General features: G+C 44.9%; 1 protein-coding gene across 4 annotated transcripts in view; it reads left to right on the top strand.

Moving 5' to 3' along the window:
• The window catches only part of PCNX2 (pecanex 2), a 245,881-nt gene that overhangs the window by 174,095 nt on the left and 44,439 nt on the right, over positions 1-27,347 (top strand). For 3 of the 4 annotated variants that reach the window (XM_045009098.1, XM_045009101.1, XR_006577890.1), the window contains 3 exons: positions 23,043-23,101; positions 23,988-24,035; positions 25,562-25,777. In XM_045009098.1, the coding sequence (XP_044865033.1) occupies positions 23,043-23,101; positions 23,988-24,035; positions 25,562-25,777 (323 nt within the window). The remainder of the gene's footprint in view (positions 1-23,042; positions 23,102-23,987; positions 24,036-25,561; positions 25,778-27,347) is intronic. The other variant, XM_045009100.1, reaches the window with a different exon arrangement.

The raw sequence follows: 27,347 nt of genomic DNA, 5'->3' as shown, positions 1-27,347 counted from the left end.
TGACAACAGCACCTCCTTTATCAGCCTCTTTGATTATAATGTCAGGGTGGTTTCTGAGGCTGTGGATGGCATTGCGTTCTGCACGACTTAGGTTATGAGGCAAGCGATGTTGTTTTTCCACAATTTCTGCCTATGCACATTGGCGGAAGCATTCTATGTATAGGTCCAGACTGTCATTTCAACCCTCAGGAGGAGTCCATGTGGAGTTCTTCTTGTGCTGTTGGTGGGAGGGTAACTGTGTATCAGTGCGCTGTTCAGTGTTGTCCTGAAAGTATTCTTTGAGTCGGAGGCGGCGAAAGTAGGCTTCCAGATCGCCGCAGAACTGTATCATGTTTGTGGGGGTGGCAGGGCAGAAAGAGAGTCCCCGAGACTGGACAGACTTTTCTGCTGGGCTGAGTGTGTAGTTGGATAGATTGACAATATTGCTGGCTGGGTTAGGGGTACTACGGTTGTGGCCCCATGTGGCAGGTAGGAGTTTAGACAGCGTACAGTCCTTTTTCCTTTGTAGAGAGGTGAAGTGAGTAATGTAGATCTCCTGTCTTATTTTAGTGAAGTCCGTTTGTATGGAAGATTGGTTATTTATGAGAGTCTCCAGGTTGGAGAGTTCTTTTTTGATGTTTTCCTGTTTGCTGTATATAATGTTAATGTTCCTGGGAAAGGAGGGATAAGAAGCCCTGCACTACATATGTACTGAAGTCAACCTTTCCTTTTTCTAATGGAGTACAGAGAAACTTCAGAGAAGAAGCATTTGCCAGTGTGGCCATAATTAGAACTTACCTATATCATGCATGTGGGGCAGGGAGAGCTAAAAAGTAAGATGTGCCCATTCACCTCCTTCCCCATGTCTAAAATAATCATCCCTCCTCCTCGTCCAAAAGCACATATCATGATACCTCATGGTTCCTCCTGCTTGTCAATAAGCCCGCCTTCCTCTCCTCTCCCATTGTCATGGCCTCTGGACTGGGACAAACTCCCCTCCCCCCCCACCTCTATCCATAATTCTTGTTTGCAAGTTACACATGGCAAACTATTTATATTTTTCCTTTCACATATGTTTAAAATGCAAGATGATGTCAAAAAGTCTTCTATTGCTTTGTTCTTTAGTCTTCTGTATCTGACATTCCTCCTCTTATTCTTAGACCCTGACAATAGTGAGGTTTACTCAGGAACAGGGGCGGCGCTAGACATTTTGCCGCCCCAAGCACAGCAGGCAGGCTGCCTTCGGCAGCTTGCCTGCGGAGAGTCTGCTGGTCCCACGCCTGCATGAGGTCCGCCGAAGCCATGAGACCAGCGGATCCTCCGCAGGCATGCCGCTGAAGGCAGCCTACCTGCCGCCCTCGCGGTGACTGGCAGAGCGCCCCCAGTGGCTTGCCGCCCCAAGCACACAGTTGGCGTGCTGGTGCCTGGAGCCACCCCTGCTCGGGAAATATCATAGCAGATACTGTCTAGTTCAGTAGTCTCTGACTGACCTTGGTCTAGATACTTTAGAGAAAAGGCAAGAAACTCTGTTTGGAATAATCTGCCCATAACCCTCATGAATTAGAGGTTGCTTTATGCCCTCAAGCATATCCGTACTAAAGTTGTGTTATGTTCTGTCTAATATAACTGTGGGTGTTCCCATAACTCAGAGAAATTTTTTTCTTCCTACTAGGCTCTTGGCCTCAAAGATCAATTGTGGCAGTGAGTTCCACAGTTAATTGCATTGAGTTAAAAAAAATCCTTTTATTGGATTTACATTTGCTGCCTTGCAGTTTCATTGAATGTCCTCGTGCTTGTATTATGAGAGAAGATAAATCGGAGCCCTTGATCTAGCTTCTTAATACTGTTCATTACAGTAGAACCTCAGAGTTATGAACATCTTGGGAATGGAGGTTGTTAGTAACTCTGAACAAAACATTATGGTTGTTCTTTCAAGAGTTTACAACTGAACGTTGACTTAATACAGCTTTGAAATGTTACTATGAAGAAGAAAAATGCTGCTTTTAAGACCTCTTAATTTCAATGAAACAATCAGAGAAACAGTTTCCCTTTATTTCTTTAGTAGTTTACATTTAACACAGTACAGTACTGTATTTGCTTATATTTAGTTGTTGTTGTTTATTTATTTATTTATTATTTTGTCTCTGCTGCTGCTTGATTGTGTATGTCCGGTTCCAAATGAGATGTGTGGTTAACCAGTTAGTTCATATCTCTGAGGTTCTACTGTAGTTTGTATTTATTTTTCACGTACCTCCTGTTAAGCTCCACTCTAAAGAACTGGTAAACAGTCCCCCCCTTTTTTCAGTCTCTCCTCATTCTGAAGCCTCTCTGGTGCTGCTCTGTTTCTGCAGTATCTGTATGAGAGTGGGTGGCTGGAAGCTGGCACATTATTCCAGGTTAGGCAGGGAGTACCATGGAATAATACCATGACATTATAATAATCTCAGTATTATTTCTTTTCCCACTCTCTGTACAACTAACATTTCTGTTTGCTTTTTGACTACCATGGTGCACTTATTAGAAGTTTATGTTGAGTTGGCTGCAGTGACCTTCAAATCTTTTTTTTAAATGGCTACAGTTAATTTACAACTGAGCAACATGGACAAATTATTCAAAAGCCTGTAAAAGAAAAAAGACTTTTTTTAAGAGGGAGGATTTATAAAATAAAACAAGTAGAGGTAAATGAACACATTAGTGGCAATTCGAATGTTCAGGGTCCAGCATTTAATACAGAGTGGTCACCTAGGCCTGTTCTAAAGCCTGCTGAAATCAATGGCAGTCTTTCCATTGGCTTCAAAGGGCATTGGATCAGATCGCCGGGGATGCAACTATTGTACTCTGTAAACTCTAGATCTGATCTTAGTAGCCCTCTGTGTGTGGAACTCCTGCAAACTGCACACCCAGCTGGGAACATGCACAGCAAGCCAGCCTGAGCCAAGGGAGCATTAGCACATTCAAATCCTGCTGGTTGCTCGCATAATAACCCAGTGCCTGTTGGGAGCATCTGTAAATTTTCATGCCAGTCTAGAAATGTGCCCCTCATATCTACTAAGGCAGGGACAGCCATCACATTCCCAGTCTAGTCAGAGTGTGTGCACAACTGCTCGGCACCAGCAGGGAGCAGCCACAAATTATAGTAGTGCAGCAGCGCCACAGTAGCCAAGGTTGCATCACATCCGTTTGAAGATCGACCTTTCTAAGTCCATTAAAATTGACATGATTAGTCAGATTCCTTTGAAATTTGGTGTGCCTCAGGAGGGTATAAGGTAGGATTAATGATCCAAATTTGGAGTAATTTGAGCCAGGGGTTCCAGAGATATAAGGTACTCCCAAAACAGTCACTTTTCATAAAAGTTTCTGGATGGGCGTTTTATGCACAGAGCTAAAGATCGAACTATTGATGTGATGCTAGTGAAAAATGTCTGTTAAGTTTTACACCTGGCACCCACTAAGTCTTTGGTGGACCTAAACTGAGAACTGTATTTTTTAAAATGTAGATTTTTACATGGTGCATGTGCCAGTACAGAAAACTAGAGGGTTTCCATTCCCGCCATTTTTATGCTTTTAAAGCTTGGCTCTTGTAAGGGCTCTAAAATCTGAGTGGTTACTTGGATTCCTTTGAAATTTGATGTGCCTCTTGGGGACATGGGATAGCATTAGTGATCCAAATTTGAAGTCATTTAAGGGATTCCTGAGTTACAGATTCTCCCAAAATGATTTCCTTTTGTTGCCTTGTACTGTTAAATTGAGAGAGATTTATGACTGGATAAGTCACAGACCTCATTGAAATTGATGGCTGTGAACTCACCCTTCAGTTATTATAACTAAGAATAAATTAATGGCAAGGCCCCACTTAACCACAAAAGGAGTTTTAGATTGAGTGGCTGGAGGTGGCTGCAATTTGTGAGTCATGGATGGCATAGCTTGGGGGAAAGTAATCAAAGTGTTTTTCGGGGGGAAATGAGACATGTGAATGCTTCCTAGGAGGGGAGGAGTATTAGAGTGTGGAGGAATATGGGGAGAGGAGTTACTTACTTACTCAAGAGGAGGGGGTTAATGCAGAAGCAGATAAGTGGGAATGGGTGGTAGAGCTAGGAAGAAAGTTTGGGGCACAAGTAAGGGAGGTGTTCACACCTACCAGTGTGCCCCAACCCTTTTCACCCCCAGCCCTACCAGTGCACCCCAACTCTCAGTGTATCCCAACTCTAGTGCATCCCCCAAAGTATTTGGGGGAATAATTAGACAAGTCAATGCTTCCTTGGAGTTGAAGATTAATTGGGAAGGTGTAGGAATCTGGGAGAATAGGGAAAGAGGGATTTGGGGCTACAGCAAGCCTAGAAAAATGGGGATGGATGGTAGGGGAAGGGAAAGAAGCTGGGGGCTTAGGTGAAGTAGGTGTGGGGGCTAGGAGGAGTGAAGGGGTGGGACTGTGGGAAAGTAATATGGTGCGGGAATGATGGGGGACTGGGAGAGCATAGGGACAGGGGCACTGGTCAGCCACACATTCTCCCCTCTTGTGTGTGTGCCCAAATCTGGGAGGGGTCTTGTCTTTCTAGTGGGTTCTGAGACTCTCTATCTGCCCCCCTCATATGAGCTGGAATATGGGTGTGTGTGAGCCCATCTCACTGTCCCCCATACATGGGCCAGGATCTGGGGGCCCCATGTCTATCTGCAGTGACTCACACTCCCTTCTCCCCTCATGTAAGCCAGATTTTGGGAGGATCTGAGGCCCTCTCCCTGCCACTCATGGGAAATCCCTGTCCTTTGCTTGGGGAGCTTACAATAGGCATGATCAGCACATGCACCAAGAAGAACATATTGCTGAGACTGGGGTGAGGAGCTGAAAACCAGTGTGTTTGACACACATCAGAAACTCTCCAGCACTAGGGAGTAGGGAAGGCAACAGCCACTGACATGAATGGGGCAGTTTGCGCATCTCAGAGCTATTGTTTCCAGCTGTATTCACTTCCATGGGGTATTCTCTTTCCTCTGACAACATCTAATTGAGATGAATGGGCCACTTAACACCTGTCTTAGCTTGCAACTTTGAGTCTGAAACCCACTCTGAGCAGAAATCTGAGAATGAACTGTAAACATTTGGGAAAAATCTGCCTCTGTCAAGTGTTTTTTTTTTTTTATGTAGCTGCTTTTTTATTTTGAAGAAATCTAATATGAGTACAGCAGAATATTCAAAAGGTGCACCCATGCCTTGCATACTGTATCCAATTCTGGTTGCCCCATCTCAAGAAGGAAATAGGCAAACTGGAAAGGGCTCAGAGAAGGGCAACAAAAATGATCAAGGGTAAAGAACAGCTTCCATACAAGGAGAGACTAAAAAGATTAGAGTTGTTCACCACAGAAAAGAGACAACTAAGGGGAATATGATAGAGATCTATAAAAATCGCAATAGTAGCATATGAACAGCAAACCTAGGTGCAAACTACAACTGCTTAAATGATTTCTCTTTCTGTTTAAAAAAACCTAGGAAATTTAAATGGCAAAAATCTTCATTAACGCAGAGTTAAGGTTGCCTGATAATAGCTAGTGCCCTATGAAAACCAGGAAATAGAGTTAAGGTTAACGTCCCTGCAACCTTAACTCTGCCCTCTTAGAGGAATGCTCCACAGGCCAATAACACAGATTCTCCTACTCTGCCTTTTTGCTGTAATCGACAGGTGCTACCTGCACTTACCCTATACTCAAACACTGAGCCTACTACTCCAAAAGAATACCCCATTTGTAAAATTTAACCACCAGTTCATACCCTTTTACAACCCCTTCACACTTGCACACAGAATATAGTACCTTAACCTATACTTTTTGCTACCCATCATTAAATCCACAGTTTGCTCTCATACCCCACCTCACTACTGATAATACCCATGGCAAGAAGACTCCAGTGCCCTGCTGAGGACTCAGCCTACAGCAGTGATGGGCAATCTGCGGCCCGTCAGGGTAATCCGCTGGCAGGCCGCAAGCCAGTTTGTTTACTTTTGCACGGCCACCCGCAGCTCCCAGTGGCCGTGGTTCACCGTTCCTGGCCAATGGGAACTGCAGGAAGCATCAGCCAGCGTGTCCCTGCAGCCCACACCGCTTCCCAGAGCTCCCATTGGCCAGGAACAGTGAACCCGGCCACTGGGAGCTGCGGGCGGCCATGGAAATGTAAACAAACTGGCTTGCGACCCGCCAGCGGATTACCCTGATGGGCCGCAGATTGCCCATCACTGACCTACACAGTTCTGTACTGAAATGATGCAGCTGGTAATAGGGTTGATGTAATATACTTAGATTTCTGTAAAGCCTTTGACTTAGTACTGCATGACATTTTGGTTAAAAAACAAGAATGATGTAAAATTAACATGACACACATTAAATGGATCAAAAGCTGACTGACTGATAGCTCTCAAAATGTAAATGTAAACAGGGACTCAGCAACAAGCAGGTCTGTTTCTAATAGGGTCCTGCAGGCTTCAGTTCTTGGCCTTACACTATTTAATTTTTATTAATGAGCTGGAAGAAATCATAAAATCATCACTAATAAAGTTTGCAGATGACAAAAATATCGGGAGAGTGATAAATAATGAAGAAGACGGGTCACTGATTCAGAGCAATCTGGATCACTTGGTAAACAGGGCGCAAGCAAACAATGTGTTTTTAATATGGCTAAATGTAAACATATATGTCTAAGAACAAAGAATGTAGGCCATATGTACACAATGGGAAGGGGGATTCAATCCTGGGAAGCAGTGACTGAAAATGACTTGAGTGTGGATAATCAACTGAACATGTGCTCCCAGTGTGATGAATGGCCAAAAGGACTGAGGACATCTTTGGATGCATAAACAGGGGAATCTTGAGAAGGAGTAGAGAGGTTATTTTACTCTGTAATTGGTACTGGTGTGACCGCTGCTGGAATATTGTGTCCAGTTCTAGTGTCCACAATTAGGAAAGATGTTGATAAATTAGAGAGGGTTCAGAGAAGAGCCCCAAAAATGATTAAAGGATTAGAAAACATGTCTTATAATGATATACTCAATGAGCTCAAGCTGTTTAGCTTAATAAAGAGAAGGTTAAGTGGTGACTTGATTACAGTCCATAAGTATCTACATCCAAATATTTAATAATGGGCTCTTCAGACTAGCAAAGAAAGCTGTATCATGATCCAATGGCTCGAAGTTGAAGCTAGACAAATTCAGATGACAAATAAAGCATACATTTTAAACAGTGAGAGTAATTAACCAATGAAACAATATACTAAGGATTGTGGTGGATTCTCCATCACTGACCATATTTAAATCAATATTGGATGATTTTCTAAAAGATATTTTTGGGGACGTTCTCTGGCTTGTGCTATACATAAGGTCAGACTAGATGATCTCAGTTCCCGTCTGGTTTTGGAATCTATGAATCTGTAAACCTCCAGGTATGTACATACTGCTTTCCTTTGATACCACAGATAGTGGGACTCAGACACAGATCTGTTCATAACACAAGCACAGCTCTAGAATGCCCATCAAACTAATCCCCATATCTCATAAGCACAGCTCTTCCAAGGTGCTCCAATTTATTCCTCCAACTTTCAGTACAGCTGCATCTAACACAGTGGAAGCCTCTGGAGTGCATGCAGATAATTGCCAGCTTCAAGGGGGGGGCAGAGTTAAGGTTATGTGGGCATTTACCTTAACTCTGTATTCCCTGATTTTCATATGTTTGAATTTTGCTGAACTCAACATTGTGGAAAGGCATGTGCTATCACTGGGCAACCTGAACTTTGCATTAATGAAGTTTTTTGCCATTTAATTTCCCATGCAGTCAGAGACTACTTACAAACTTTACCAACTGCTAGTGCTGTTGGGGACTGTGCACATTAATCTAACCCAGAAAGGGAATAGCTGCAAAGTACCAGGGTTCCCCCGCTGCCTAATGTTTTCCCTCTTAACTCAAGCACTGGACAGGATGGAGCACTGTGATCATAATGTGGTAGCGACTCCTTAACTGACAGTGATGCAAAGGCAGGGACATTCGTGTATTTTTTTTAAAGACAGAAAATAGTTTTCCTCCTTGATTTACTTTTATTCCTTTACTTGTAACTGGAAAACATTGATGCTCCCATCAATTATGATCTTTGGTAAAAATCTGGAACAGTGGGTCTGTAAAAATATTTGGTAAGAAACACCCTCTCCTTAAGAGGCACATGTACCAGTATGAAAGTATCAGTGTAGATATGGCAAAAAAAGTTAACAAAGAATAAGAAATATATTAGTTTGTGCATCATAAGGTATGGAAAGGTCTGTTTGGGGGAGAATAGGAATATTTGCCAAGTGGATAAAACTGGTATAAAAATAAATGGCTTTGAAGCTTCTAAGAGAGTTTTTACAACCAATGGAGAGTACCAGAAAAAAAATCAGTTATATTTTAAATATTTGACAGTATCCCTTTAACTGGTAACATATTTTTTCTCAAATTTTGCCTATGGCAGCCAAAAACATAAATTAAGGCTAATTGAATAGGTGCCATACGCGTAGAAATGAATTGGGAATGCATCCAAGATTCGGTGCTCAATACTTCCCTGCCGAGTTAGATGCATTCACAGCTCCAGTTCATTGAATCATTCTAAGATAGAGTAGGGTAAAGACAGAAGGGAGGCATCAAAGAAAGAACACATGTGGGGGCCAGGCAAGAACCCAAACACAAAGACCAAAAATTCAAACAAGAAAAACAAATAAGAAAAGAGGGCAAACAAAAAGGAAAAGCCTTGCCGTGAAAAGTCATCTGAGTGAGGAAAGAAGACCTGAAGAAGAGTCTGTAAGCTCAAAAACCTGTCTCTCTCACCAACAGAAATTGGTCCAATAAAATATATTATTTCACCCATTTTGTCTTTCTGAGGCAAGAAGACATAGGTTCATAACCAAGAACACAACACCAAATATGTGAAGAATAGAAAAGTCTCACTTCTCTATTTTTTTGTGACTATAAAAATTTAACAATTATATAGACACAATTTTGCAGACAGTTTTCCCAATGATCCTCTTAACACTCATCCTTAAAAGGCAGCCAATAGCAGCTCTAATAGACAACCAAGATTTAACTTCAGTGGTAACAGTTTCTGAAGCTTGTCTTCAATTAAGACAGGGATTTTGCTGTGTACAGAAGTCTCTTTTTTTTTAAATATTCTCCGGTCACCCAGGTAATGGGGTCAGAAGAGTGCCTTTTGAAATGGAAAGGCTATCTTTTGATTACTTTTTTTCCTTTTCTTGTAACTAGAAAATACTTAAGATCCCATCAGTATGATCTTCGGTGGAAATTTGCTACTATATGTTGAAACAGTGGGTATGTGTAAATGTTTGGAGAGAAACATTCTTGTGCTAGTGAGAGATGTTTTTGAGAGATGTTCTGAGAAGATACCACCTTAAATATGATGCAATCAGGATTATAACCATAGTATTTGACACGAGTTCAGAATTATGCATCATATAAAACATGAAAGTATAATGGAATATACAGAACTGGAGGACTAAAACCTATCTAGTATTTTTCTTCACCCTTTTGGAAAGCATATTCACAGAAAAGAAATATAAGATTAATACATTTACAAACATCACTTTTTACTTAAGATAATAGTGGTTGTAGAAAGTGTAAGACAAACAAAGAAGGGAAAATTGGAGGCTGCCGTGGCTATAAGGACAAAGTTACAGTTATCTGGGTGCCTTGACTGTGTATTTTCTTATGTGGCAGCTGCAAGTGCTCAGCACCTTTGAAAATCAGGTCCCTTGTATTTAGGCTCTTGAATCCATACTTAGGCACCTGGGCACCCACGTGTGAAACTCATGGTCTCTGTTATTGATGCCCCCAAAATACCTCAAATTTACAAACTTTTGCATGGTAGGTTCTTAGTTTGTACCGGGGCTCACTAATAGCTCATCTACAGGAGCATGAGGCTTCAGAAGAGGTGAAGGTTTTTAATATAGTTCAAATTAAACAATATTTCACACTGCTTAAAAAAACAGCCACGATTCTTATAACTGGAAAAAAAAAGATCCATAATGAATGATTAACAGTGTAAATAAGAAGCAGGCATTCTCATTTTCCTCCCCATCTCTCTAGCCTGGTTTACTGTAGTCAAATCTTCTTACAGTTCAAATTTTATTTTAGTGGAAATCTTCAGCAGTGTTGCCTTTTTCTGTAACTTTAGAAAGCCGCCCGGAGTAGCTTTCCTCCAATTCTCTACTGTACAGATGGTGTTACTACTATTGATGCGATAGCTTGAGAAGCAGAATGTTTGTTTACACATTATTATATGGAGCACTGAGGCAGTGTGGGTGTAATGGTAGGGAAAATAGGACTCAAATCGAGTAAAGAGAAGGGATAATATATCTTTCTTTGTTATAGTGAGTGTTTCAGTCTAGAGCATTGTGTGCATACAGATGGTCAGAAAACCTGGGGATGCTTATACATAAAGGGGCTTTCAGAATGCGTTGCTGTAATTGCTATGTAATCATTCTGCATCTTACATTAAATTGCTTTAAAACGACAAGGGCATACTCACACTTCCAATGAATCCCATCACCTCTGCCTCCTGGCATCTTCTACATCTTCACTGGTGCCTGCTTATTCTGCCATTGGAGAACTCTCATTTTCCTCCCCATCTCTCCAGCCTGGTCTACTTTTTTCTTTTACTGTAAACTTCCCCTTCATAATGCCAGCACCATAATGCTCCCATGTGGGAAATGTAGGGTTTCAGACACCCAGTGCAGCTGCATTATAGTGCTGTTTCTCTCATGGCTACTTATTAGGCTTCTTGGACATGTGTATTAAAGCAAAATGGGGCCCAGATCCACCAAAAATTTGGGCTTCCCCGAGAGAGACTTTCCCACTCACATACCCAGTGGGCTCTTGTCTTTGTACCTCTTCTTCCAAAGTGAAGGGCCCCTTTTACTTTGAGCATCAGATCCTAAGGATCCAAAGGTTCTTCCTTAATCTGCTTCTTGGGGTGAAATCCAGCAGCAGCAAGGTTGAAAGAGCAGATGCGACTTCACTTTCTCCAACTTCTGGAAAGAAGCACAGGAAGCAGCTTTCCATAAAGCTGGCTGACTTCCTCTCTATGAAGCATATCTCACATATACTATCTGTGACGTTCCGCCGGTGTTATCTGGACCGGTGATTTGCTGCTAGGTCACTCCAATCCTTGACTCTGGGAGCCAGCCGTACCCACCTCTGCTGTGAGAACCTCCACTTCCGGGTTGTTCACACACAGCCACTGGCATGTAAGCTGCTCCCAGCTATGTGAGTGAGCACTTTTGGCCAGCTGCTGCTTGAATTGTGCAACCAAATGACACTAGCTAATATCTCCAGTCCCAGACACAACCCTTAGGAACCTCCATCTTGCAGTGTCCAGTTATGCCCGCTGGACGCTGCAAGCTTATATGACTTTGTCAATTTAACAATGAAATTGATATGTACCAGGCTTGTTATCCCAAGGAGATCACACATCAAACCAAATGCACTGCTTCAGGTAGAATAAAAAAATAAATTTATTAACTACAAAAGATAGATTTTAAGTGATTATAAGTCAAAGCACAACAAGTCAGATTTGGTCAAATGAAAGAAAAGCAAAATGCATTCTAAGCTGATTTTAACACTTTCAGTGCCCTTACAAACTTAAACAACAATGAGTCCTTGTGGCACCTTAGAGACTAACAAATTTATTTGGGCCTAAGCTTTCATGGGCTAGAACCCACTTCATCAGATGCATGGAGTGGAAAATACAGGAGCAGGTATACATATGTGAAAAGATGGGAGTTGCCTTACCAAGTGTGAGGTCAATCTAATGAGACAATTCAATTAACAGCAGGATACCAACGGAGGAAAAGTAACTTTTGTAGTGGTAATGAGGGTGGCCCATTTCAAATAGTTGACAAGAAGGTGTGAGTAACAGTAGGGGGAAATTACTATTGGGGAAAATAAGTTTAGGTTTTGTAATGACCCAACCACTCCCAGTCTTTATTCAGGCCTAATTTGATGGTGTCCCGTTTACAAATTAATTCCAGTTCTGCAGTTTCACGTTGGAGTCTGTTTTTGAAGTTTTTTGTTGAAGAATTGCCACTTTTAGGTCTGTTATTGAATGACCAGGGAGACTGAAGTGCTCTCCTACCGGTTTTTGAATGTTATAATTCCTGATGTCAGATTTGTGTCCATTTATTCTTTTGTGTGGAGACTGTCTGGTTTGGCCAATGTACATGGTAGAGAGGTATTGCTGGCACATGATGGCATATATCACATGGTAGATGTGCAGGTGAATGAGCCCCTGATGCTGTGGCTGATGTGGTTAGGTCCTATGATGGTGTCCCTCGAATAGATATGTGGACAGAGTTGGCACTAGGGTTTGTTGCAGGGTTTGGTTTCTGGGTTGGTGTTTTTGTTGTGTGGTGTGTAGTTACTGGTGAGTATTTGCTTCAGGTTGGGGGGCTGTCTGTAAGCGAGGACTGGCCTGTCTCCCAAGGTCTGCGAGAGTGAGGGATCGTCCTTCAGGATAGGTTGTAGATCCTTGATGATGATGCGCTGGACAGGTTTTAGTTGCGGGCTGTAGGTGACGGCTAGTGGTGTTCTGTTACTTTTGTTGTTGGGCCTGTCTTGTAGTAGGTGACTTCTGGGTACCCTTCTGTCTCTGTCAATCTGTTTCTTCACTTCAGCAGGTGGGTATTGTAGTTTTAAGAATGCTTGATAGAGATCCTGTAGGTGTTTGTCTCTGTCTGAGGGATCAGAGCAAATGCGGTTGTATCTTAGGGTATGTCTACACTACAAGAGTAGTTCGATTTAACTTAGGTCGAATTTGTGGATTCGACCTTATGAAGTCGAATTTGTGTATCCACACTAAAGACACTAATTCGACTTTGTGAGTCCACACTAACGGAGCAAGTGTTGACATTGGAAGCGGTGCATTCTGGGCAGCTATCCCACAGTTCCCGCAGTCCCCGCTTCCCATTGGAATGCTGGGTAGAGCCCCCAATGCCTGCTGGGGGAAAAATGTGTCGAGGGTGGTTTTGGGTAACTGTCGTCATTCAACCGTCACTCCCACCCTCCCTCCCTGAAAGCACCGGCGGGAAATCTGTTTGCGCACTTTTCTGGTCAGTGACAGCGCAGACGCCACAGCACTGCGAGCATGGAGCCCGCTGCGATCATCGCTGCACTTATGGCCGTTGTCAACTCCTCGCACCTTATCGTCCACCTCTTCCACAGTCAGCTGCTGAGAAATTGGGCGAGGAGGCTCCGGCAGCGCGGTGATGACATGAAGTGTCAGAGTGGCACAGACCTCTCACAAAGCACGGGACCCCGCGCCGCGGAGATCATGGTGGCAATGGGTCACGTTCATGCTATGGAACGGCGATTCTGGGCCTGGGAAACAAGCACGGACTGGTGGGACCGCATAGTGCTGCAGGTCTGGGATGAATCACAGTGGCTGCGAAACTTCAGGATGCGTAAGGGCACTTTCCTTGAACTGTGTGACTTGCTGTCCCCTGCCCTGAAGCGCCAGGACACCCGGATGCGAGCAGCCCTGAGTGTGCAGAAGCGAGTGGCCATAGCCCTCTGGAAACTTGCAACGCCAGACAGCTACCGGTCAGTAGCGAACCACTTTGGCGTGGGCAAATCTACCGTGGGGGTTGCTGTGATGCAAGTAGCCCACGCAATCGTTGACCTACTGCTCTCAAAGGTAGTGACCCTGGGAAACATCCAGGTCGTCATAGATGGCTTCGCCGCGATGGGATTCCCAAACTGCGGTGGGGCTATAGATGGGACTCACATCCCTATCCTGGGACCGGCCCACCAGGCCAGCCAGTATATTAACCGAAAGGGCTACTTTTCAATGGTGCTGCAAGCACTGGTGGACCGTAGGGGACGTTTTACCAACATCTACGTCGGGTGGCTGGGCAAGGTTCATGACGTGCGTGTTTTCAGGAACTCTTGTCTGTTTAGACGCCTGCAGGAAGGTAGTTTCTTCCCGGACCACAAAATAACTGTTGGGGATGTGGAGATGCCTACAGTGATCCTCGGGGACCCAGCCTACCCGCTAATGCCCTGGCTCATGAAGCCCTATACAGGCGCCCTGGACAGTGACAAAGAACTCTTCAACTACCGGCTGAGCAAGTGCAGAATGGTGGTGGAGTGTGCTTTCGGACGTCTCAAGGGGAGATGGAGGAGCTTACTGACTCGCTCAGATCTCAGCGAAACCAATATCCCCATTGTTATTGCAGCTTGCTGTGTGCTCCACAATCTCTGTGAGAGCAAGGGGGAGACCTTTATGGCGGGATGGGAGGTTGAGGCAAATCGCCTGGCTGCTGATTACACTCAGCCAGACACCCGTGCGATTAGAAGAGCCCAGCGGGAAGCGCTGTGCATCCGGGAGGCTTTGAAAGCTAGGTTCCTCAGAGAGCAGGGTAACCTATGACTGTCCAGTCTCTTTACAGAGAAGCTGAACCTGCCCCTGTTTCAGTTACTATTGACTTTTTTCAGCAGTTACATACCCCGTTCACCAGGATTCCCCCCTTCCAACAGACGTTTAAAAATAAAGTTATTGGAACATTTTTAATTAACAAAGTTTTCTTTACTAACGAATTCGTGTTCAAGGGTTCAAACAGGGACGCAGACTGTGGTGGGTACGGTGTGCAGTAATGTACAGACCGCTTCTACACTCGAGGACTGACAGGCTCCTGCTCCTACAGCGGTCTCTGGGGGGAGGACGGTTACAGGAGGGTGTGCAGGAAGGGGTGGGTTTGCAGGAAGGGGTGAGGGGTGTGTGGGAAGGGTGAGTAGGTGTAGGGGGATGATGGCTCTGGCTGGGGCTCAGGGCATCGGAGAGGCTCATGGCTAGGGTGGAAGGGCATGGTAAGGGCAGCCTGCCTTGCCATTTGTGGATGCCAGGCGCTCGGACCCTGGGGCAGCATACACCTCCCAGACTGACCTGGGGCAGCAGACACCTCCCAGAGTGACCCGGGTGCCTAGTGACTGCACTCTGTGTGTGACCTGCTGTTGATCCTGCCCCCATGTCTGTACCCTGTTAATGGTGGCTGTCCTATGCAATTAACAAACCCCTATCTCCCCTTCACACAAAGTCTTCTGCAAAGAAACATGACGGAAACAGTAATGAACAGCAAACTATTTTTAATACTCAACTACACAGTTGGGGGATGAAACTGGGATTTGGGATTGGGTGAGCCAGGAAGGGAAGCAATTCTCATACTTTAGGGAATGAGAGCTGTTTGCTACATGAGCGCTCTGCTGGGGTGGAGTGACAGTTTTCACGGCCCCTAGCGCCCATCCTTCTTGTGATTTTGGGTGAGGGGGGGACAGGACTTTGTGGCGGGGGAGGGCGGTTGCAGATACAGTTCAGGGGGGCTCTCTCCTCCTGCCTGCGGTCCTGCAGAACATCCACAAGGCGCCGGAGCGTGTCCGTTTGCTCCCTCATTAGGCCAAGCAGCGTTTGAGTCGCCTGCTGGTCTTCCTGCCGCCACCTGTCCTCCCGTTCGCTGTGTGAGCGCTGCTGCTGAGAGAGGGTCTCCCTCCACTGGCTCTGCTGGGCCGCCTCGGCTCTGGAGCAGGCCATCAGTTCAGCGAACATCTCGTCCCGAGTCTTTTTCTTTCGCTGCCTAATCTGCGCCAGCCTCTGTGAGGGGGATGCCGGGGCAGTTCGGGAAACAGCCGCAGCTGTGTGATGGGAAAAAAGAAGTGATTTCCTTGCAAAGATACATGTTTGCGAACACTGAACACAGTCTAGTCTGTTTCTGTGAACAAGACCATACACGGCACCTATCTCATGCGCTCTCAGGACAAGTTCGAATTTTCGGCATTCGCTTTCATTGCCTGGGGTCTTGCACTGGAGATCAGACAAGCGGGGCAGGACAGCAGAATCCGTGTAGCAGCCAGGCCTGGTAAGCCGTAAACTTTAGGCTGCTTAACAGTTAATGGATAGCAGTGCCCTCCTGCTGCAGGCAATCTGGAAAGCATAAAGTCTGACCCTGTTCCACCCCCTCGCGGCTGTCCCCGGGAAAGATCCCTGTATGCTTTCCCTCTGCAGCCTCCACCATGTGGCTGTTAAGCGACGGTCATTGTTATGCAAAGGAAAAGTCAAGCATTCCCAATAGTAACATTACACTAATTCCCCTAATTAGATGCAGCAGTCGCCGAGCGAGATCACCCTGAGGCGGGTCACTAGGACAGACAGAGAGCGCATGCTGCGTGAAACCCTGCACAGACCAGGGCCCTATGTTGCCATGCTCGTCGAGGCAATGCTCCCACTGTACCTGAGGATAGCCTGGCGCGGAAGAGTGTGCTTCCACGGAGCACCCAATAAGGCACCTCTCCCCAGGAACCTCCTGCGGAGGCTTTTCGAGTACCTCTACGAGAGCTTCGTGGAACTCTCCCAAGAGGATTTCTGTTCTATCCCCATATGCATTGACCTTCTTTTCATATAGTTTTTATTCCTGTTTTTTTAAAAATAAATGTTTACATGTTTATAGCACTTACTGACTGATCCTTCCCCTGATTCAGAGTCCGGGTTAACGGCCGGGGAGGGTTGGTAGGGGATCTCTGTGAGGGTGATGAAGAGATCCTGGCTGTCGGGGAAAGCAGTATTGTAAGCGCTGTCGCCTGCCTCGTCCTCCACAAACCCTTCCTCATCTTCCCCATCAGCGAACATCGCCGAGAAACTGCCCCTCGACACTATCCCATCCTCAGAGTCCACAGTCACTGGTGGGGCAGTGGTGGCAGACCCACCGAGAATGGCATGCAGTGCCTCGTAGAAGCGGCATGTCTGGGGCTGGGCTCCGGAGCATCCGTTTGCCGCTTTGATTTTTTGGTAGCCTTGTCTCAGGTCCTTGATTTTCACGCGGCACTGCGTTGCATCCCGGCTGTATCCTCTGAGTGCCATGGCTTTGGAGACCTTCTCGTAGGTCTTTGCATTCCGTTTTTTGGAGCGCAGCTCCGAAAGCACAGACTCATCACCCCACACAGCGATCAGATCCAAGACTTCCCGGTCAGTCCATGCTGGGGCCCTCTTTCTACTCTGAGATTGCATGGACCCCTCTGCTGGAGAGCTCTGCATCATTGCCGGTGCTGCTGAGCTCGCCCCGATGTCCAACCAGGAATTGAGATTCAAACTGGCCAGACAGGAAAAGGAATTCAAATTTTCCCGGGGCTTTTCCTGTATGGCTGATCAGAACATCTGAGCTCGGACTGCTGTCCAGAGTGTCAACACAGTGGTGCACTGTGGGATAGCTCCCGGAGCTACTAAGGTCGATTTCCGTCCACACATAGGCTAACTCGACATAGCCATGTCGAATTTAGCGCTACTCCCCTCGTCGGGGTGGAGTACCGAATTCGAACTAAAGAGCCCTCTAGGTCGAACTAATTAGCTTCCTGGTGTGGACGGTTGCACGGTTAAATCGAATTAATGCTGCTAAATTCGACATAAACTCCTAGTGTAGACCAGGCCTTAGAGCTTGGCTGTAGACAATGGATCATGTGATGTGGTCTGGATGAAAGGTGGAGGCATGTAGGCAAGTATAGCGGTCAGTAGGTTTCCAGTATAGGGTGGTGTTTATGTGACCATTGCTTATTAGCACTGTAGTGTCTAGGAAGTGGACCTCTTGTCACTGCAGGCTGGCAGGTTGCCCTTCAGCCAGCCTTTGATCAGTGCTTCAGTCTCGTGGTGGTGGTGGTGTCTGTAGATGAAGGTGGAAGAGAGACAGCATGGCAAACGTGTCTCCCTTTTATCATGTTCTTTCTTTCCTCTTGGCTTTGCCCCGGCACCCTTCAGAGTCAAGTGAGCATTAACTCATCGCAGTCCCAAACTGACCAAGGGAAGGGGGGTGACTCAATCAAAAGTCCAACAGATCCTTTGTTGTTTCCTAGGCCAGCGTCCTCTGTTCCTGTGAGGCTGGGCTGGGTTTGTCCCATACATGCCCTGATGAGGTGTGAACTTCCCCTCTGCTCCTGGAGAGTTTTGCCTGGGCTTGTTTTAAGCCATGAGGACACATTTTCAGTCTCATAACTATATACATGAAATTACAACCTGTAACATGACTATAACAACAATGCTCAGTGCATTATGAGCCTTCCGAAGACACCCAACATGACAAACTTTGCATTGGATAACACACAATCATATAAGGATGAACATGGGGGTGCTGGGACATGGGATGTACAGAGCATCACACTGTCCAAATCTCTATCTCTCAATCCTTGCTTTATTTTACCTTCATGATTGTTATTTTTAGAGGCAGGGGAAGAGATAATGACTGTGGAGAGAAACTATTTCTAGGTTGGAAGGCAAGGCAGTATTTTTGTGGGAGGAAAATATTGGTGGTAACCCCATTATAATAAGAAAAGAAAGCATACGTATAATGGTCTAAGTCAGGGGTCTCAAACTCAAATGACCCCGAGGGCCGCATGAGGACTAGTGCATTGGCCCGAGGGCCGCATCACTGACACGCCCCCTTGCTGCCCCTGGCCCCACCCCCAATCCACCCCTTCCATGAGGCCCCGCCCCTGCCCTGTCTCTTCTCCAGCTCCTCCCCTAAGCGCACGGCTCCCCGCTCCTCCCCCGTCCCTCCTGGAAAGTGCTAAGCGCCACCAACAGCTGTTTGGTGGCTTGGCGGCGGGGCACTTAGGCGGCGGGTCCCGGAACAGAAGGGGCCCCCCACCGCTGAAGACCGGGCTGCGCTTCAGCGGCGGCGGGTCCCTCTTTTCCCCACCCCGGCCGGTCCCGCTTCCCGCCCCGGCCGGTCCCGCTTCCCGCCCCGGCCCCGGCCGGTCCCGCTTCCCTCCCCCACCCCCCGGCCCGGCCCGGCCCCGGCGGGTCTCGCTTCCCACCCAGGCCCCGGCCCGGCCCCGGCGGCTCCCGCTTCCCCCCCCCCTTACCCGAGCGCGTCTCTGGCGAGGCCTGAGCTTCGTCCCGCTCAGAGCCGCGTGGTGAGGGGGCGGGGCTGTGAGCTCCACGCCAAGCGCAGCGCTCAGCCCAGAGCTCCCAGCCCCGCCCCCTCCCCACGCGGCTCGGATCGGGGCGGGGCTCAGGCGCTCGGACGGAGACTCGGCGCTCTATGCGCCGAGGCTCCAGGAGAGGGGCGGAGGCGGGAGCCTCCGCTTTTCTCTTGGGGGCCCCTGCGGAGCCCGGGGCAAATTGCCCCCTTTGCCCCCCCCTCTGGGCGGCCCTGGGGAGCTCCGCGGGCTGCAGGGAAGAGCTCCGCGGGCCACATGCGGCCCACGGGCCGCATGTTTGAGACCCCTGGTCTAAGTCGTACCAAAATGCTAGGCTCCTTGCCTGGCTCGGCTCAGTTTAGCTCAGGCACTGGATAAAACAGGAGGTAGTGAGGTATTTTAGGAACGAAGTGGGGTGCTGGCTTTAAAGTTAGTTAGACCATTGCTGAAGAGATTCAGACATATTTCAGGGGAAATGCCCAAGGACCTTTACTCAGTTTGTGTAGCTTAATGCAATTCAGGAAGAAATCCAATTACTGAGCTAATTATCACCTTAGCTGAATGGTAGGAACTAACTTTGAAGTAACCACTGAAGGAAAGCCCAAATTGCCCAGTAGTCCCAGAAGTTCATTTTTAAGAGATCCTAGCTGACAGCAAAAAGCCCAGGGGAAATGTGCAGCTGAGTTTGGTTATTAGATGCAGAATATTATAATTCAATACTATGAAGATTCCTTTTAAGATGCTACAAACAGAGCTTCAGTTACCATAATTGTGGAATATTTTAAGATCCAAAGTGGACTTTGTGGATGAGCTACTTCAGCTCCCCTGAATTTCAGTACCGAAGTCATTTATACATATTTTGTTTTTCAACCACTATCTACTATAATTTCCGCTGGATTTTTACAAGATATTAAAATTATGTCTTGAAAGTATCTGGATGAAGACCCTGGGTTTTTCCTGTGATATTAGGGAAACTAATACTCCGTATCCTCTTTCATCTTGAGCCTCCCTATTTTCATAGCTTAAGTGGATCTAGAGCAGTGGTTCTCAAACTTGGGCCACCGCTTGTTCAGGGAAAGCCCCTGGCGGGCCGGGCCAGTTTGTTTACCTGCTGTGTCCGCAGGTTCAGCTGATCGTGGCTCCCACTGGCCGTGGTTCGCCGGGGCAAGGGTGTTTGGTTTTGTGCAAATAGAAAGTTGGCAACCCTAGTCTATACACCTATCTAAGTGCTGTGTGTTAAATGGAGCAGTGATCTGAGGTATAACTGGTATACTGGGGTCTACTGCTCCTGTACAAGCAGTGAATCTGTGAATGCTGCATTTGTCTAGAGCTGATGACTCCAGGCTTGGGGACTGCAGTGTGCCAATGACTAACCAGTAGGGAGGCAGTCAGGCCGGTGTAGGGCTAGAGTTGAGTGCGTATGTTACCCATGGCTGGTGAAGTTGGGGACCTGGCCCCTGGCAGGTACAGACAAGGCTTCCTCATGCTAAGGGCAGCCCGGGGTAATCCTGAGAAGCGTCATAATCTCTCACTCCTCAGAAATGAAAACTACTGGTTGGATAGAGCAGCATCCTGAGCTGAGTGATTCCCACTCATATAAATTATAATTTTCTGAGTACTGTTGGATTTTTATGGCTAATTCTTATCAGATAAGAGTCTCATTGTAGCAGACGTTCTGCTTTACTTTGTGGATCAGATGCCTAAAAATCCAACCGTATTGCATTTAAAATAACTCTTCATATTTGGCATTACCTTAGAAAGCCACCTCTGCTTGTAACTGTTTTCTATTGCATTAGGGTTGAAGACTAATTACAATGCAACAAGTCAACTGGAAATAGAAGGCACAGAGATAAATAATACATCAGCTGAATTGTTAATGTATGTAGATGATATTCTGATACTAATTAAGGCCCCTATTTTATCCTACAATATTTCCTGTAGAGCAGAGTAGAAAACCTACTTCTTTTGAGCAAAAATCAGTAGCAGGTAGGGAGTTGAGGCAGAGCAATACCAACCCTCTTGCACTCATCCTGTGGAAACTCCTGTTCCAATTTCTGATGGCTGATTTTCTGTTGAGTTTTGTGGTGGAGGAGGGCTGGAGGAAATGGCCAGCAATTTTCTTCTTAACATTAGGAAAGTTATTGGGATTTTATACAGCAAGTTGATATGGAAAATGTCAGCATTGACTTATGCCAACTCCGGTTCTGAAACTTCAGATCTCCTGACTGGGACATGTGTGGTGTAAGCAGAGAGAAGAGACAGACTGCCAAGGGGATAGGGACAAAGGAAGGACTTAAGGAGCAAACAGGAGGGCATGGGCTCTGAGAGTGACAGCAATTCCTCATGGACCTTGGGACATCTGTGGGTTACCAGGAACATGTCCCCTGCTTCGTCTGCCAATTGACAAATCCCACATAATGAGCACATGATGAAGCAGGCATTAGCCCCCTCCCTTCCGCTACAGGACAACATGAGCTAGAATCCAAAATCCAAGCCAATGTCTGACACATTAATGAATTAAACCATATCTCTGGATAGATAATCCCAGAAAACCTAAAGTTTTACCCCTTTCAGAAATGTTGCCTTCTGCCCATTGCTGTTTTGGAAATGAAATTCACAGTAGTCACATGAACATGTAAGATGTGTTGGGGTTAGGTTAAATCAAGGCTTTTAAACCAAGGTTGAGGTAATTGGACTGTGGTGATTAAAAAAAAATCATGAGCACCAAACAAAAAAAAAGGAGGGGGCCAGGGGGAGAAATAGATTTTATATCTTTGAGTCAGAATACTCTTCAAATGGTTTCAGTCACCAAATTAAGTTACATTTCATATGTGCTGCCATTATAAATCTAAAAACTGTACTTTGAAAAGTTTAAGAAGATATTTTCTATTTATATAGGTGGGAATACGTTATTTTGGCCTTTTAATAATTGGGAGTCATGGTGCTATACCTGTAGAATTACCAGTATGTCTTCATGGTGATGCAAAAGAGGAAGAGCAGGGCCTGGGCTGGGAAGAGAACTGGGAGAGAGAAACACCAAGGCTGAGGTGCTGTGCTTTGTGGCTCAGCCCAGAAGTTGCCTCCCAGAGGGAGTGGGCTAATGTGGCTTTACGTTGTGCCTGCCTACTCTTGGGCTGTTCCGGGGACTGGAGACACCTCCAACATAATTTACACAGCTCTGGGGGTGGGAAGGGGGCTGTCTAAATTATGTCAGTCTCTCCAAGCTACCCTATGGGCTGCAGAATTGCTCAAAATCTCTATATCGCTGTGTGCTGCAGTCCCACCCTAATACTCCCCTCTCCCCCAGGGCTTGCTAATGGGTCCGTGGAGGAGAGTCTGTGGTTGTCTTCCTCAGTTCCCGTGTCCAGGGAATTCTCCCATGGCTGACTGTAGTGCTTTTGGAACCCAGTTATGCTCCTCTGGCCCTTTTACCCAGTGGAAAGGGTAAAGGGGCTGGAGAGGGGATGAGGATCTCACCCCTGACATGTAACCAGATACTGTCTCCATCTGTAGCCTTGGGCAAGTCACTTCATCTTTTTATTTTATCCCCATTTTACAGATGAGGGGATTAATGCTTACAGACCTGCCTCACAGGGTTTTTATGGGGATTTCTCATGTAGGATAACATTTTCAAATAAATTACAATTTCAATTACATCCCATCCTGTCAGACTCCGATCTGGACACAGTGATCATTGCATTCATGACCTATTATGGCAATGGAGGCCATGTAAGTATTTAGATATATATATATTGTTTGTTATGACAAATGCTAACTTTCAGCCTGATTCTGCTACCCTTACTAGCACCTTACCACACGAATGGTCCCATTGGAGTAAGGCGACGAAGGATGGCAGAAACATACCTTTTGATTGTAGATGCTCATAAATTGCTTGCATGATTTATGTTAGAAAAAGAAATACTTCATAGTGATAGCCTGTTAATACTGAGAGTAAACCAATTAACGGATGAGGAATACGAACTATGTGATTGTACAAATAGGAAGTGTGGGAAGAAATGTTCAAGGGGGAAGGGGGGAAAGGAAGTCCTGTTTCAAAAGAGAATTAGCTATGGAATGTGTGTCTCTGTTTTCAGCACAAAAAGAGCGGACCATTCCAATACAAGACTGGCCATTCAGATTGAAAAGGACCCAGGTATGGCATGGGATTTCTTCTTACATAATTTAGAAAATGTGATTGATTTATCGTATTGTAGCTTGCCTGTAAGTGTAAAATAGATGCAAAGTGTTTAAGCATTGGGTGAATGAAGCAGATAATTTAAAATATAATAGCAATTAAAAACTATGCAAAGATCCTGATTAAGTCATGTGATTTGGTATGTTATTTAGAGTTGATTAGGTAGCTGCTGAGTTGTAAATTAGTTTCAGTTTGAGTATAATAAATAGCAGACATAGTAAATCAAATCCAAGGTCAGTCTTTGTTCAAACAGGCTTCTGAGAGAGAGAGTGTAAGATGGTCCCCTACAAGTAAGAAATGTAGACATATGATCTTCTCTAATTCTGTTAGAAAACTAATTTATTAGAGCAAGTAGACATTTTGCAGGAGGAGAGGGGAAGATACAAGTGATACAGTGACATGGGCTGCTATCTGGCTTAGCAGCCTGTAAGGCCAGTCCTGATAAATGTTAATATAGATAGGCTTGTCAGAATTCAAATTTTATTTATTCATTTTTTATAATTTTCATGGATAATATAGATATTTATTTTAATCATTTTTTCTATTTGTATCCATTTAAATGTTCATAGTTGTATGAAATTAATTAAATAACCATTTAATGACAGTAGATGTTGAAATTCAAAAAGTTAAAGCTTTATAACCATTAAAACACAAATTGTTCACATCATATGTCAAAATATACAAAGTAAATATCCTTTAATCAAACACCAATAAATTTTCAAGCAGCATTTTTCTTACTTTGCGTATCTGTAATTTTGATGATCGTTGATGGAAATATTTTTGTATTGGCTTGTGTGTGTATTGTGAAATCGACGTTTACTTATGAAAATCTAATCCTTCCAAGCCCAAATACAGAACATACTCCTGCTTGATGCTGAGCAGTTCCTGGAAGGTAGGAAGAACCTTCATCTCTCATTGAAGTTAATGGGAACGGAGGGCATGCAGCAATTCAGAGATCTTGCTCAGTGTCCTGCAGGATCAAGACCTTAGAGAAGAATCTGATGAAATCCTGGTCCCTTTGACATCAGTGGCAAAATTTCCACTCAGTGGGACCAGGATTTCACCTGTGGACTTCCCCTTATAATATATTGTAAATATGTTTTTGTCCTGTCATCAAAAAAGCAGTTTTACCCATGTGTCAAATATTACTCAGTTTTGTAACTTCCAAAGGATGTTAAGAATAGCTTTGAAGATACATTTTAATTTTTTCCTCTCATACAGTCAACTTTATTACCACAGCATTTTCAATATTTTTGAAGTAGAAATTAGAGTGAACAAATGTGTCTTTAGATAGTCGGGGAGATGTTAGTGGTTTGAAACGGTGGGACATCTTAATGATCCACATTCGCTATTTATCATGACAAGGTATGGAATAAAGATATTTCCCAAGTCATTTGATAGCAAGTCTTCAGCATTATGATATACAATAACAAATTATTTAATTGTGGTTTTAAACACATAGCTCAGGCAAAACATGCATTTGCTCTAATATGGCTTAAAGCTCCATTTTCTGACTTGTACCACTCATGTAAAGTAGAAAATGAATGCACTGGCCAAACCAAGCATACTTATTATGTAAGAGAATTCAAGCATACTGACACTTTATTAGACTTTGTGACACTGTCTTGGCATGTGTGAAGATTTTATTTCATTTCACTAACCATAATTAAGTGCTGATTATAATCACATTTTAAATGCCCCTAGCATGCATTCCCCATGAGTTTTTTAGACTGATTTGGTGCTACTTCACCCAACCTTCTGAAGACTAGTTGATCTGAGAACTACACATCAGGACAGCTGATTTGGTTCAACCTGGATCTTTTTTCCTCTGTGTTAAATTTGTTATAGAAAAGTGGTTTTCACATAAGTTTGATAATAGCAACACATTTTTAATTACCCATCATACATTGTGGTGATGGAGACTTTCAAAACTAATTAGGGCCTTTAGCCACACAACTCCGATTGAAATTAATTGAAGTTGGGTGACTAAATCTCCTAGATGGCCGTGATAAACTCAACAAGTATTTCCCTACAGTTAATGACAACACACAGAAGAGAACCTATCTTAATATAGCAGAGGGCCTTCAGCCCAGCTAGTCAGGAGCTTCCAGAAAATGCCTGCTATCATAAAGCATGAAATATATGAAGTGGTTCAGAGATGAACTGCTTGTTGTCACTGGTATATTGTTCTGTTTTACAGTATTGTTCTTATCAGCTAAAGACTAGGGGTCTGATTCTGTGAGGTGATGAGAACCAAATAGGAGTAGAAGGTGCAGTATGTCTCCAAGGAGACACTGTCATCACCTCACAGGAACAGGTTCTAGTACAGGAAGCAATAAGAACGTAGGTATCCTCTCACAAAGGCATGGTTTCTAATACATTTTACCTTTTTAAAATTCCTTGTTGCTCTGATTTTAGGAAATGACGACAATAATCTCAACTCCATTTTTTATGAGCATCTGACAAGATCTTTGCAGGAGTCTCTTTGTGGAGATTTGATTCTTGGCCGCTGGGGAAACTACAGTTCAGGAGACTGTTTTATTCTGGCATCGGATTATTTAAATGCCTTTGTTCACTTGATCGAAATTGGAAATGGCCTCGTCACTTTCCAGCTCAGAGGGCTAGAATTTCGAGGTAAGGATCTGCATACCTGAAGGAGGAAAAGACAAATACAAACAAATTAATCATCAGGCTTCCTTCACATACTGAAATCCCCAGCTAGTTTGCAGCCTAGCATACTGTTGAAAGGACTTATTTCTCTAAGTATTTATAGGGAGTACTGCCAACCCCAAGCATTCAAAAATCAGGAGTCAGGCCCCTGAAAATCTTGAGATTTTAAAAACACAATAAGCACTGAGGATTTTCTAATTGCCTTCTAGTTTCTGAGCCTGTCTGGTGTACTTGGATCATGTTTTCAGGATTTTTTTCCCACAATCAGGAGGACTAGAAAGTTTATTTAAAATGAAAGCTGAGATTCTCATGACATCACCTGACTCTATGTGCTGAGGCTTGAAGAAAAACTTCAAGAAAAATCGCAAGACTTGCAATCAGATCCTGAGAGTTGGCAACACAGATGTCATCTCCATCACCATAGAACATAAGCACCTCCTAAGTATTTACAGTTTTTAAGTGTCGCTGTTAAGCTATTTATGGTTAGCATGAAGGGCTAGCTCATGTCTTGAAGAGGTGCTGAAGCCTGTCAGAGGGGGAGGTGGCCTTGCCTTACTTCCTGCTGGAAGGGAGGAGAGGGGGAGAGTAGGAGGGATAGCTCAGTGGTTTGAGCATTGGCCTGCTAAACCCAGGGTTGTGAGTTCAATCCTTGAGGAGGCCACTTAGGGATCTGGGGCAGAAATCGGTACTTGGTCCTGCTAGTGATGGCAGGGGGCTGGACTCAATGACCTTTCAGGGTCCCTTCCAGTTCTAGGAGATTGGTATATCTCCTATTATTACCTATCCCTGGATCAGGGCTTCATAGCTCCCAGGTTTAGAATGTGCAGCTGCTGAGTGAGGTCCTCGAAACAGAGGAGGGAGGGAGGGTTCCACTTTGCCTCTTTCTGGGAGAAGGGAGGAGAATGTTCCTCTCTGGGTGCTTTTCATTGTGGAGTCACTCCTGTCCTAGGTCTGTTGCTGATAGGAGGGAAGGAAAAGAGAAGTTAAACTAGAATTTGCCAACAGCTTTTAAGTTCTCTTCATGCTGCAGATATGGGCGGGCTGTGGTTGCTTGCTGTAGGTGTGACCTTGCCTGTGTCAACTGCTGCTAAGAGGAAAGGAGAGGTCTCATTATTATTTATGTAGCACCCAAAATGTGCTTAGAACTTTACAGGTGTTGAAAAAGCAGCTCCCTACCCCAAAGAGCTAATTATCTAAATGCACAGCATACAAAGGAATGGGTGTAGTAGGCAAGGCAGTGGAGTAGGAGAAAGAAATATGCAGAGCCAGTTACATATACATGTTCTTGGGTACACATAACATTAGGTCATTGACTTATGTTTTTTGAGAGAGGTTGTGTGTTGTACAGGGCCATTATCAGATGTCAGAGGAAAGATAACCTTATAGGTAAGGTACTAGACTGGGAAGCAACAAATGTGGGTTCATTTCCTGGCTCTGTCACAGATTTCCTTTGTGACTATGGGCAAGTCGTATAATCTCACTATGCTTCAGCTTCTCATCTATACAGTGGGATGATGATAATATGTTGTTACCT

This window comes from Mauremys mutica, chromosome 3 (assembly GCF_020497125.1).
Source record: "Mauremys mutica isolate MM-2020 ecotype Southern chromosome 3, ASM2049712v1, whole genome shotgun sequence".
NCBI lineage: Eukaryota > Metazoa > Chordata > Testudines > Geoemydidae > Mauremys > Mauremys mutica.
This window is presented reverse-complemented; position numbering and strand designations above follow the sequence as displayed.